The sequence below is a fragment of the Drosophila takahashii genome, chromosome 2L (genome assembly GCF_030179915.1).
Source record: "Drosophila takahashii strain IR98-3 E-12201 chromosome 2L, DtakHiC1v2, whole genome shotgun sequence".
In the NCBI taxonomy this organism is placed as follows: domain Eukaryota; kingdom Metazoa; phylum Arthropoda; class Insecta; order Diptera; family Drosophilidae; genus Drosophila; species Drosophila takahashii.
In genome coordinates, this window is record NC_091678.1 from 24,716,208 (window position 1) to 24,727,950 (window position 11,743).

General features: G+C 45.0%; 2 protein-coding genes across 2 annotated transcripts; one reads left to right on the forward strand and one right to left on the reverse strand.

The window, feature by feature from the left end:
• Nucleotides 1–1,310: 1,310 nt before the first annotated feature.
• LOC108060725 (ER membrane protein complex subunit 7 homolog) lies at nucleotides 1,311–2,142 on the forward strand. Its single transcript, XM_017146556.3, has one exon. The coding sequence runs from the start codon at nucleotides 1,367–1,369 to the stop codon at nucleotides 2,063–2,065; it is 699 nt and encodes a 232-aa protein (XP_017002045.2). The 5' UTR covers nucleotides 1,311–1,366; the 3' UTR covers nucleotides 2,066–2,142.
• Nucleotides 2,143–3,160: 1,018 nt separating this feature from the next.
• On the reverse strand, nucleotides 3,161–11,533 carry tsh (teashirt). The gene is made up of 2 exons (XM_017146554.3): nucleotides 10,321–11,533; nucleotides 3,161–6,116 (listed from the first exon to the last, which is right to left on the reverse strand). Exons 1-2 carry the CDS (start codon nucleotides 10,371–10,373, stop codon nucleotides 3,305–3,307), a joined length of 2,865 nt encoding a protein of 954 aa, XP_017002043.2. The 5' UTR covers nucleotides 10,374–11,533; the 3' UTR covers nucleotides 3,161–3,304.
• Between the last annotated feature and the right edge of the window lie 210 nt (nucleotides 11,534–11,743).

The following is an 11,743-nucleotide window of genomic DNA, read 5'->3' on the forward strand; positions in this document are numbered from 1 at the left end:
TGAGTTATAAAATGTTGCAATACAAAAAAATTCAGACTTCTTTGAATTTTTTTTCCATTTATTTTTGTTTCTTTTTTCCTTAGCACTTTTCATTAAATATTTTTATTGGAAGCCCAAAATAAAAATCAATCCCAATTTAAAACTCCATTCTAACACCCCATTAAATTCTGGTTTCATTTCATCTGCGGCAATTATTTTCCATTCAGCGATCATTTTGACTTTTGTGGACTTGTAGCAACTTAATCTGCATCTGCATAGCCAGAAGCTCCGCCACCCCGATCCCGATACCGATTTCGATCCGATCCACATGGTCTAGAGTCGTCGCGAACCATAATTTAAATTTTCATGCGCATGCGCTGTCAATTGAGTGCAGTCAGGAGCAGCAGCCATAATATCACAACAGCAACAAGTCTGTTTAATGGCAGCCACGAAGCTCGGGGATTCGGAGATCGCAGATCGGAGATCGGGGGAATAAAGATCGGAGATCGGTGGGGAAATTTAAATACAAACAACGGTCTGCAGACGAGCCCAGTGCGATGGCGCTAAATCAAACGATGAACACGAAATTGCCATAATGACGACACCAGCGGCCCTGCGATCTGCGATCCTCTGGGCCGACTCAAATTATATTGGTAAATTGCTAGCGCATGCGCCCCGAAAAAAAAATAAAACCGTTGAACACTTGTTGAGACCTCTGGAGCTACTTGCGAAATTACCATCTCCACCGTCTGAAATTATTGCACATGTTTGCCGTGATTCGCGCGGCACAGAAGCCAAAAACGTTCATCAAAAGTGCAAATTTGTGGCAGCTACTTGGCCCCAGGTTCCTTGGCTCTTCAAGGAGTTATGGCCAAGCCGAAATTCCACACAATGTCTCCACATATGCGGCAACTGATGGGCGAACAAAAGTCGCTTGGGTCACGATTTCGCTGAGGAGTCTAGGTGGAGTTTTTACTTTGGGGACGAGGAAGGGTTTAGGCTTGGGTTTGGGTTTCTTCCGAAGACCACATTCTACAGCAGTGAGTCATTCTTCTAAAAAGAAAAGGTTGTAGTCCGACTTCTTAAGATTGTATTATGAACTGATTGCGTATGATCATATTCAATTGCCGACGGCATTTTAAATGGTGGACTTGTCTTGATATTTTTCCACCGGGAACTAAAAATATTATGTTTTGAAAACTATTCTTAAAACAATCAAAAAATTTATATTTTTAAGACAAGAAAATATGTAAGAGCTTAAAAAAAGTTTAGAAAAGTTTAATTTAGACAGCCTTAGCTAAGAAATAAATATTTCCTTGATTTATCTTTCATAAGCAATTGAACTGCTGACAATAAGTACTTTCAGAGCATGTTTTAGCCCACAAAGATGAATAAAATTATTGTGATCCTATCAATAGTATGGTTGAGCAGTGCTCACTTTAACCAAGAACTTATAGCTCGAAAAAATGGAAAAAAAGAAGATGTTTCGTTGTACACCATTGAAGGAGTTATCCTGACGGCCAATAGAAATCTAAATGTGCCAAAAACATGGCTGCGTGATATAACACTGTCGATCGACAACGGAGAGATCAAGGGATTCGTGCGATTGGACGGACGCTTTCTGATATCTGGAGTGCAAAACGGTAGTCACATCCTGCAAATCGAACACCCGGACATATACTTCCAGCCAGTGAAGGTGGAAATAACCGGGAAGGGAAAATACCGGGCCCGCAAGGTTAACTACATCCAGCCGTCGATCATCAACCAAGTGCCGTATCCACTGCGTCTTCAGCCCCTCGTCCGTCGAAAGTATTTCAGAAATCGGGAGCAGTGGCGCATTATCGACGTCATTCTGAACCCCATGGTTCTGGTCATGGTGTTGCCGCTCCTACTTATGCTGCTTGTTCCCAAGATTATCAAAGATCCGGAGGCCAAGAAAGAGCTCGATAGCATACAGTTTCCAAAAATCAACGACATGCCGGATCTCAGCGACATGCTATCCTCTTTCCTTTCGGGCAAAAAGCGCATGGAGTCGGAAGAAAAGGAAATCGCAGAGAACACTTCCAAAAAGAAACATCCCAAATAATTTTCTTAAACTGAACTAACGCTATTGACCTTTAGTATTCCGTTTCCCCATTAATTAAAGAATGGCATCTTGGTAATTCCATAAAAACTTTTTTCTTTTATTTGATCACAATGTTTTCTTTTCCAATTTCATAACTCTTTGCCTAGGCAAATGGCAGCCCTAACAAGGGCTCGTGTATTCGGGTGTGGGGTTTCGTCCAGCCTCCATTCCACCCCGATCAGCTGGCAAGCCGCAGTCTTTCAAGGAATCCAAAGTGACGCATTTCTGTTTTGCATCCTGAAATGATAAGATGAAAGGGGTGAAATAAGTCAATGTATTATTGAAATTATTTCTTATCTATAAACTAGTTTAAATAGTGTATAAACTATGGTTAAAAAATTCAGGTAATGGAATAAAATCCATTATAACTGAACCATTTTGGGATCTTTAAGATTTAAAAAAAAGCTTTTTTTCCACTATGAAAAGTTTCCTGACACATTTCTAATTTCTAATTCTTTAGTTTTAGTTTAATGCATTCAATTTAGTCAATGTATTAATGAAATGATTTCTTATCTATCAACTAGTTGAAATAGTTTATAAACTATGGTTAAAAAATTCAGATAATGGATTAGAATCACTGAACCATTCTGGGATCTTTAAGATTTAAAAAATGTTTTTTTCCCTATGAAAAGTTTTCTAACATATTTCTGATATATTTCACACTATTTTCTTTAATACTAGTTTCAAATTCCTTAGTTTTAGATAATTACCTTGAAAAAGTAGGCCTTGCTGCTCGCTGAAGGGCCGGAGGAACTGGACGCGGCAGGAATCGTGTTGGGCCAAGATAACAACATCCCCCACTGCCGGGCGGCGAATCTCGGATCATTCCGTTCTCATCTGTACAGTCGTCATCACCACAAATCTTCCAGCTTCCTCGGCGGTTTCTTCTGTCCCCATTCGTTTCTTCTTTGTCCGGTTAATACAAAGTGTCGTCATGCCCGCCATCATTTTGCAGACAGATACATCCGATGGCTCCTTCCGTGGCACTTTGACTTGAATCTCGGTTCGCGAGGCCGAAGCCACCCCGAACCCAGAGCCCAAAACCCAAAACCCCGATTTGCGCAGAAGTTCGGATTTTCGGATTCGGGGGGCGGAGGCGAGGCGCTGGCAAACCAAAAAAAAGGTTGAAAATGCGTTTTGCTCGAAACAACGAAAACAAGGCAAACGATTCGGTTTCGCTTTTCGTCGCGGCTCGCGGACTTAGGCGGTCTTCTCCTTCTTCACGCAGAATTGTCGCAGGGCCGCCAGCGAATTTCCGCCCGAGCTGAGGTTCTCCGGCGATTCCGATCCTCCGGCGGCAGCTGCAGCCGCCAGTTTGGCCCTCGTATTGGCGGCTCCTGCTCCGCTGCTGCCCAGGGAATCGAACATTGAGGACAGGGCGTTCAGCGAGTCGCTGGGATACTTCTTGTTGCCCTCCGAACTGCCGTCGTAGGACTTGTGGCTGGAGGCTGGTGACTTTGGTGTGGCTGATCTCTGACTCTCGGCGGGACTGCGGGGCGGTAGCAGCCGGGTCTGGGGACTGGCTGCCGATGACGGTGTCTTCGGGGAGCTCCTCTCCACATTATTGTTATTATTATTATTTGTGGCACTGCCATTGACCAGAGTGGCCTCCATTTTTGAGGACTCCTCGCCTTCATTTTGCTCATCGGCAAGCTCAGACTTAATCTCCATTTTAATGGGCTCCGATTCCAGCTCCTGCTTGATGGCCGGCTTGGAAGGCTCCTCCTCGTGACCTGCTGGCTGCTGCTGCTTCTCGGGCGTCGGGGCATCCAATCTCGGCCTGGCCTCCGCACTGCACTCGCTTCCGCTCCTTTCGCTACTGGTGTACCTGTAGTGCTGATAGTACGGATCATTCGTATCGATCAACGGCTTGTTGTAGTCCACCGTCTCGTCGATTCCAAGTCGCTTCAGTATGCTGGAGGCCACGGGCGAGGTGTTTTTGGTGGAGGAGTTGGAGGGACTGCTGGCTGGGAGGCTGGCGTGTCTGGGTGGCGTATCGAAGCTGGTGGTGAACATCTGCTCGATGGCGCTCAGCACGGAGGAGGCCCCGGGAGCCTTGGCACTGCCATTCTTCTGCTCCACCAGCTCGGGGGATTTGTTTTTGGCCAGCAGTTGAGCAGCAGCCACTTTGGCCATTTCTTCGGGCGACTTCACCCCCGTAATATACTGCCGCATGCGCTCGGCAAAGAGAGCGGCATCGTTTTTATCACCTCCACCAGGTCCCAAACCGGGTTTTCCTTGCACCGCAGACTTTTCGTTCGCCAGATCGTCCTGGTTTCCACCCGCTCCACCCTTCATCTCCAGCAGTTTCCTCACTGGCAGCGATTTCTCGCGCTTCTTCGGAGCCGGTCGCTTTCGGGCACCCGCCGATTGGAGAAGCGGCTCCGCGTAGTGGTTGTTCTTGGCCATGTGGTTGCTCAGATCCCCCAGCGAACTGAAGGCCTTGTCGCACACCTTGCAGGTGAGCACTGCGCTGAGGGTGCGACTCTCCTCGGAGCTCAGGCTGTTGTGGCTCTCCTTGGCATCCGAGTTCGCATTGGCATTCGCCGATTTGATGGAGATGCTCTGCTCCTGCGACAGGATGTTCGTGTAGTGCTGCGTCTCCTGCATGTGCTTGGTCATCTCGCCCAGCGAGCGGAAGCTCTCGCCGCAGCGCATGCACTTGAGGATCTGCATGGCCTGCTCCACGCCCTTGCCCAGCCAGACATTCTGGCCTCGGACCAACTTGCGGGGCAGCGGCGTGGGCGGATCTCCGCGATACTGGAAGGCGTTCTTCACGTTCGCCGAGGGCGAGTGATTCGAGCCGCTTCCCGAGCTGTGCTTTCGCAGGTTATGGTTCTGCGGCGGTGGTGGGGGAGCCGGGTGCTGGTGGTGGTGCTGCGGCTGGGGATTGTTGCTCGGCAGATTGCCAAAGGGCGGCACATTAACGCCGCAATGCTTGCTGTCCTTCATGTGGGTGGTGAGGGCCTCCAAAGTGGGGAAACTCTGCTTGCACCACACACACCTGAAGACCGAGCTGGCCACCCCCTTGTTCTGCCAGTGCGACTGCCAGATGTTGTGCCTGGCCTTGGTCACTCCACCGCCAGCTGATCCGGATCCCGATCCTCCTCCCCCGGTTTCGGAACTCTGGTTCGACGGCGGTTGCACCGGACTCTTGGGCGGCTGAGCTGCTGCCTGCGGCGGCGTGGCCTTCTTCTCCTTGCTGCCCATTCCACTTCCTCCGCCCTTCACAATATCGGACATCTTCTCGAGCGGATCCACCACCAAGTCGTTCTTGCCATTCCAGTCGGGAAACTGTCCGGCTCGGAAGATATTGGCAGCCGCCACGGCCGCCAGATATGGATTGACTCCCGGCAAAAGCTGGCTGGCCGAGGGCGAGGCCACGGGATTCGCGGGCGGGCTGTCCGACTTGAACATCTTCTTCACCTGGATGTGGCCCAGTTGTGGCTCCGATTCGTGGCCCCGCTTCCGGGTGCCCACAGAGAGATCGAGCGGATTGTTGGCCCCATCGTCAAACTCCTCCTCCTCGCCCTCGGAGGCCGGAGGCTCGGCCGACTCCGCGCGCCCGTAGAGATTGGTGCGGAAGTCCAGGGCCTCCGAGTTGTTGCTCGATGCGGTGGGCGATGCCTGCGGGGGCAGTTTGAACGGAGCCGCCGCCTCGTTCGCCAGTGGGAGTGGCAGGCGTGGCCCCGCCCCCGCCGCTGCGGCTGCGGCCAAGGGGAATCCGTACTGCTGGGCGGCCGCGGCCACCATGTGCAGGTACGCCTCCATCGAGGGCGGCTGGGCGGGCAGGGACTGCGGCACCGCCGGGAATGTCGAGTGCAGGTTGCTGGGCACCACGCCGGGCATCACTCCGGCGGACAGGGCTGCGGCGTCCATCCGATGACCCCCTCCGCCGCTGCCGCCGCCGCCACCACCACCGCCGTTGTCCGACGAGTTGGAGTCGTGCGAAGGACACCGCTCGCTGGAATTCGCCGACTCCGTGGAACGGGGACGAGCTGTGGGCAGGGCTCTGGAAATAAAAAGATGGGGATATTATTAATTAAAGGTTTTATATTTAAAATTTAATAATAAATTAAAAATATTATCTACTTCGAAGGTTAAAAGTCTCTTATTCTATAGTTTAGTATAATGATGTGACTCAAATTACTCCCTTATTGAAAGTATTATAAGTATCCTCTAAACCAAAAATAACCTTTATGAGTTAACAAACACATTTTAGTCCCAATGAATAATTGAGAATGAATTTAGAACTGTTCTGCATTTGACTTGCTACAATAAAGCTGTTCATTAGTAATAATATCTACTTTGAAGGTATAAAGTCACTAACTAACAAAGCTAATAGCTAATACTCTTATTCAATAATTTAGTATAGCGATATGTTTCAAATTATAGCCTTATTATAGGTATCCTCTAAACAAAAAACAACCTTTATGAGTTAACATACCCATTTTAGTCACAATGAATAATTGAGAATGAATTTAGAATTGTTTCGCATTCGAGTTACCAACAATAAAGCTGTTCATTAGGCCCTAATCAGCAATCTATCAATCCTCAATAGCTTAATAAAGCCAAGATCCAATCGATAAGACTTTCTCTCTCCCCCTTTCGCCACCAGACTTTCACAGACCAAACTTTTCTAAGGTCGGGCGAACCGGTAGATAAGCAATCAAGAGCATTGGAAATCTTTATAGCTCGGTTTATATTTCGCTTCGGTCTGTGCTAAATCATTCGCCGGCCAGGGGAACCCACAATGCCAACAATGGCAAACATATGTCAACATTTCGATTTGTTATTCAAATCTCAGAGCGCCATAAAGCAAAGGCGAGATACAAAAAGTATAAAAAGCACAACAAAAAATGGAACTCTGTCGCAGCCAGCTGTGTTTTAGTCGGATCTTCCCCTCCCCCGAGGGTCGTAAAAATCTATATGGAACAATGGCGTTTAATTCGAGATGTTAGGCGTGAGTTATGAGCAAAGCCGATCATAATCGGCATCCGAGATGAGATGGGATGAGATCCGAATATTTGACAAACTCGGCGGCAATTATCATTTGGCTGGGCAGCCACAAATTCCACATAGTTTGCATAAATTAATTGGCCAGCTCATAAATGTGCATAAATAGAAGAAATAAATAAAACAAATTTTATTGCCTCGCAGAGCAGAGAAACCCCGAAAAAATAATAAGGGAAATGATTTGCCAACCGAGGAGAAAAGAAACCAAAACGCTCGAATTTATTTCCTTGATTTGTTCGAGTGTGTAACATTCAAATTGAAACCATATATAATTTTTATAGCTCCCATTGTTTGCTTTGAAAATATTTCACAGAAACATAATTCTGCGGCTTTCGTGTAGCTTGTTTTGAATGATTGTCTGATTGACTTTGAAGTATATGCAAAATGTTATAAATTTTTGATGATTAGCTCTATATAATATTTGTGTGTTTCTGCGTGTGGGCGTTGTGTGTTTTGGGTTTTTTCTTGGCGGAGGGGGGGATTTTACGACTAGTCGGGGCGGAAATAGCTGAACTTGATCAATAACAAAGAGTTAATGTGGCTCGATTTGAATGGGAATGGGAATGCGAATGGAGTATCGTAAAATCGGTCTTGTTTGCCCAACGAGTCGGTGGTTGGTTGTCAACAATTTGTCATGTGCTATTGTTCGACAAGCGATCGCTCAGCGAAAAACTAACTTCTTAACCAGGCATTAAGTTGTTCGATTCGGAGGAGGTTTGTCAAAAAGGCAGTTCGCCTTTAATTGATGGATAGTACACAACAGATCCCGGCTAGCGCAATATTGATGGGACCTTAAGGAACGTCGAAACAAAATCTGATTCATGTGCAGCTTACTTGGAACTCAGTCACCTGCCAGGTGACAGCATATCAAAGATAGTTATTACACACACAGTGCGATCGCTCACCGCTAATTAGCTATCCAGATGGCATGGGGCGATTAGGCCCGCATACAAAGCATTTTTCCCCTTTTTATACCCTTGTAGAGGGTATTATAATTTCAGTCAGATGTTTGCAACGCAGTGAAGGAGACGTTTCCGACCACATAAAGTATATATATTCTTGATCAGCACCAATAGCCGAGTCTATCTAGCCATGTCCGTCTGTCCGTCTGTCCGTTTCTATGCGAACTAGTCTCTCAGTTTTAAAGCTATCGCGATGAAACTTTCCCGAAAGTCTTCTTTCTATTGCAGGTAGTACATATGTCGGAGCGAGCCGGATCGGACCACTATATCTTAAGGCTCCCATAGGAATATTGAAACATATATAAGAATATTCTTGTTAATTTGTAGGAAGTAGGCGTTTTAATTCTTGACTACTAAAAAACAAAATTCAAAAATAGGAACACTTAATCTGGAATCCCTGGAACTGCACCGAGTGAGTATTACTTTATCTGCAAGGGTATATAAGCTTCGGCTGGCCGAAGGTAGCTTCCTTTCTTGTTTTTGTTGTTTTTTCTAGTATGAAATACTTGGCAACAAGTTTTCCCCGCCAGCATATCATAATCTGAAATCTCGTTATTCGATTAAGCTTAAATCAAAATGATTTATAAGCAACTCCTGCAAGTGCAGTTAATTACAAGTTGAAATGTCTCATTAATAATCGAGAGAGTTGCAGGTTGATATGCATCTATAAAGCGAACAGTGGGTTTATTATCAAGTAGGCTGAAAATATTAGGGGAGTTCTTTAGCCCTGATAAGATACATGATTTTATTAACATTCTAAAATTGTTTAACAATTATAATTTTAACTGGTTTTAGTACATTACCATCTTTAAGTTTCCAAATATCACCTTATGTAACCCACTGTATTTGGTAAACAAAAACTAAGGCATGACTAATCAGTAAAGGTAACAGAGTAAATATTACTAAACTCGCACACAAACACACGCACAAATCAGCGGCAAATTGTGAACATAAATCTTTCCCGTAATAGGCACACACACACGAGGAGAAAGGTGGAGAAAGGGGGGTAGAGCGGAAAAGATGGCAAGCAGAGCGTAGCGAATTTTGAGTTTTTCACTTTTCGCATGATTTATTCAGTTCGGCTACGTCATCGGCTTGGAAAATCTTGAAAATTCACATGCAAAGCGACCGAAAGCGAGACAATTTGTCGCACTTTATTAGTAATACCCCCTTATGCACCCCCTAAATACCTCGAAAAACCCGTTTTTAGCCCGCCACTAATTGTGCTCAGGTTCTCAGACTCGAGTGCGAGTGCAAAAATGTATCTCAAACTTGTTTAATCATAATTTCATAGGCACTCGCGGATACAGATACACAAACGCTCACACAAATTAATAGCCCAAAGATAGATCATCGAATTTATGCCGATTTTTCTGTTTGATTTCGTGTACTATCCCCCCACCACTCCCCTGTTTTTCCATTACAAATCAAGTTTTTCGTTACACTGTTTGTTCTTGTTTTTCGGGGGTTCTGGTTTTTCCGTTCTAAAGGGTGGGTGCTGTTGTGATATATGGGCCGCGCTATTGGCGTGGGGCTGAATTTATAACGACAGGTGTGCGACGACGTCGGGGACGGCCAATGCCAATCATCAAATGCTCTCGGTTCTCAGTTCTCGACTATGAAATCATAATTTCTTGATATATTTATTTGGCCGATTTGGCCGAGAGTCTAAAGTAATATTTTAATGGGCCATTCAACAATTTCGGCTATCGGCATGACACAACGGAAAGTTGGCGGGAAGGTCTTTCTTTCGAATAAAACCACTCTGTGAGTGCTGTTCTATTTGCGGATGATTAATGGTGTGGAGTGTGATTTTAAAATATAGGCTGCTTCTGCAACTAACAAGATGCTGTATAAATTCATACGAGATGTGTACAAATATAAACTTGTGATTGAGATATTATAAATGGAATACAAAAGTGAATAATTCGAAATAAATTCATATATTTTATATATTTCACAACATTTTTTGGTTGCCTTTTATGTACAGAAGAGCGTATACAATTAAATAGTTATTTTTCTGCAACTCAATTTTGGTGTTTTTAGAAGTTTTATCAAAAATATATCTCTGCAAAGCTTACGATTCAAGCTGAAAACCCTCTGTATCTAATCATCTGTACTGATTGAAAACAAACATATGCCATCTAAAGTCAAGTCTAAATTACTTTTACCTCTCTAAAATATCTCAACTTAATTACTAGTTTTATAGGGATTATTTTCACAGATGAGAACACTTACCCGGCATTTAGCGCCTGTCTGTAGATCTCGAGCATCAGAGCCTCGTGCAACATATTTAAATTTTGCTGAATTTTGACGATTTGCGGGAACTTGGTTGGTTTTGGGTTTGTTTTTTAGCAACCTACAAGGTTTGCTGGCGTTTTAATTTTGGAACTTAACTTTAGTTTGACACAATATTCATAAAATTTGTTTGTTTGGTTTTTACTTTGTTTTGCACTTGGTACGTTGTCGTATAGAATTTTTGTTGTCGTAGCGTATAACTTTGTTTAATTTGTGTTTAGTTTAAATTTATAAATTTTCATATGGCAGACAAAAATGACGTTAAATATTTGTTTTGTTTTTGTTTCGAGGCGTTTGTATTTCGTATTTTGTAACTTGTGTGTTGTGTGGGGTTTAAATTTAATTTAATAATTGCATTGAATCGTATACTTCGTTTAGGTTTGTTGATTTAAGTAACTGGTTTACATAATGTATGTAAGTGTAATTTTGGTGAGCAAAATACCGTTTAATATAAATATTCGTAATAGTTTATCTTTATCTTTAATTTTAGTTAATAAATATATTTGTTGTGGTATATCTTTAATTTGTGGTTGTTTTACGTATACTTTGTTGAACCATTTGTGGGGCTTTAGTTGTTACTCGTGCGTGTGTTTTTTTTTATTCAGTCTTGATCGAGCATTTTCGTTCGAGAGTTTTCTTGGATTTTCCTTGTGACTAGATATGATGGCGGCTGCTCCTCGGAAAATACTCGTCTCCTCTATCAACTCGTATCACACTAAGTATTTCAGTATCTTAATATCTCAATATTCTGGCGGAACACGCGTTTCGCGATGTGCGTGTGTCTGGTCTTTCATCCGGATTCCGGCGTTACTCGAGTGAATGTCCAAATGCGAATGAGCGTGCGAAGGCGAATGAATTCTGCTGGCCGGGTTCTTTCGTCACTACCTCGGCCGCTGCCGCTGCGCTGCTGCTGCGCTGCCGCTGCTGTCAAACTGACAAACAACAACGATGCGCTGCCGCTCTGCCGCCGCTGATTGATACGGATGAAAATGGAAACGGAAAAGGGAAAAAAAGACGGCGACGGACGCGGACGCGGACGGGAAGTGCAGCGATTGGAAGCTGCGCTGCTTTTGACGAGCGAACACGAAGCGCGCGATTTTGGCGACGGCAATTTCTGATTCGATTTTGCGTCCAGGCGACGGCTGCGCAGTTGTGTGTGTGCCGTGTGCTGTGTGTGTGCCACCCACACACTCGCAGGACAGCTGGCTGTCAGCGTGATTAAATGTGCTGCTGTCTCGCTCGCACGCGCCGGCTGCGCTGCCCTCGGCTAATTAATTACCGTACGATTTTTCTAAAACGCCGCGCGCTGAGCTTTTCCCGTGATCGTTCGCTCGTACGCTCGCACGCTGTAACGGTTCAAAAT

What these genes read in the sequence shown, in the direction of transcription:
- LOC108060725 (XM_017146556.3), top strand. Translation starts at nt 1,367, where the DNA reads ATGAATAAAATTATTGTGATCCTATCAATAGTATGGTTGAGCAGTGCT.
- tsh (XM_017146554.3), bottom strand. Translation starts at nt 10,373, where the DNA reads ATGTTGCACGAGGCTCTGATGCTCGAGATCTACAGACAGGCGCTAAAT. An exon ending in AGACAGGCGCTAAATGCCGG is followed by an intron (nt 6,117 to 10,320) that starts GTAAGTGTTCTC and finishes TTTTATTTCCAG; the next exon opens with AGCCCTGCCCACAGCTCGTC.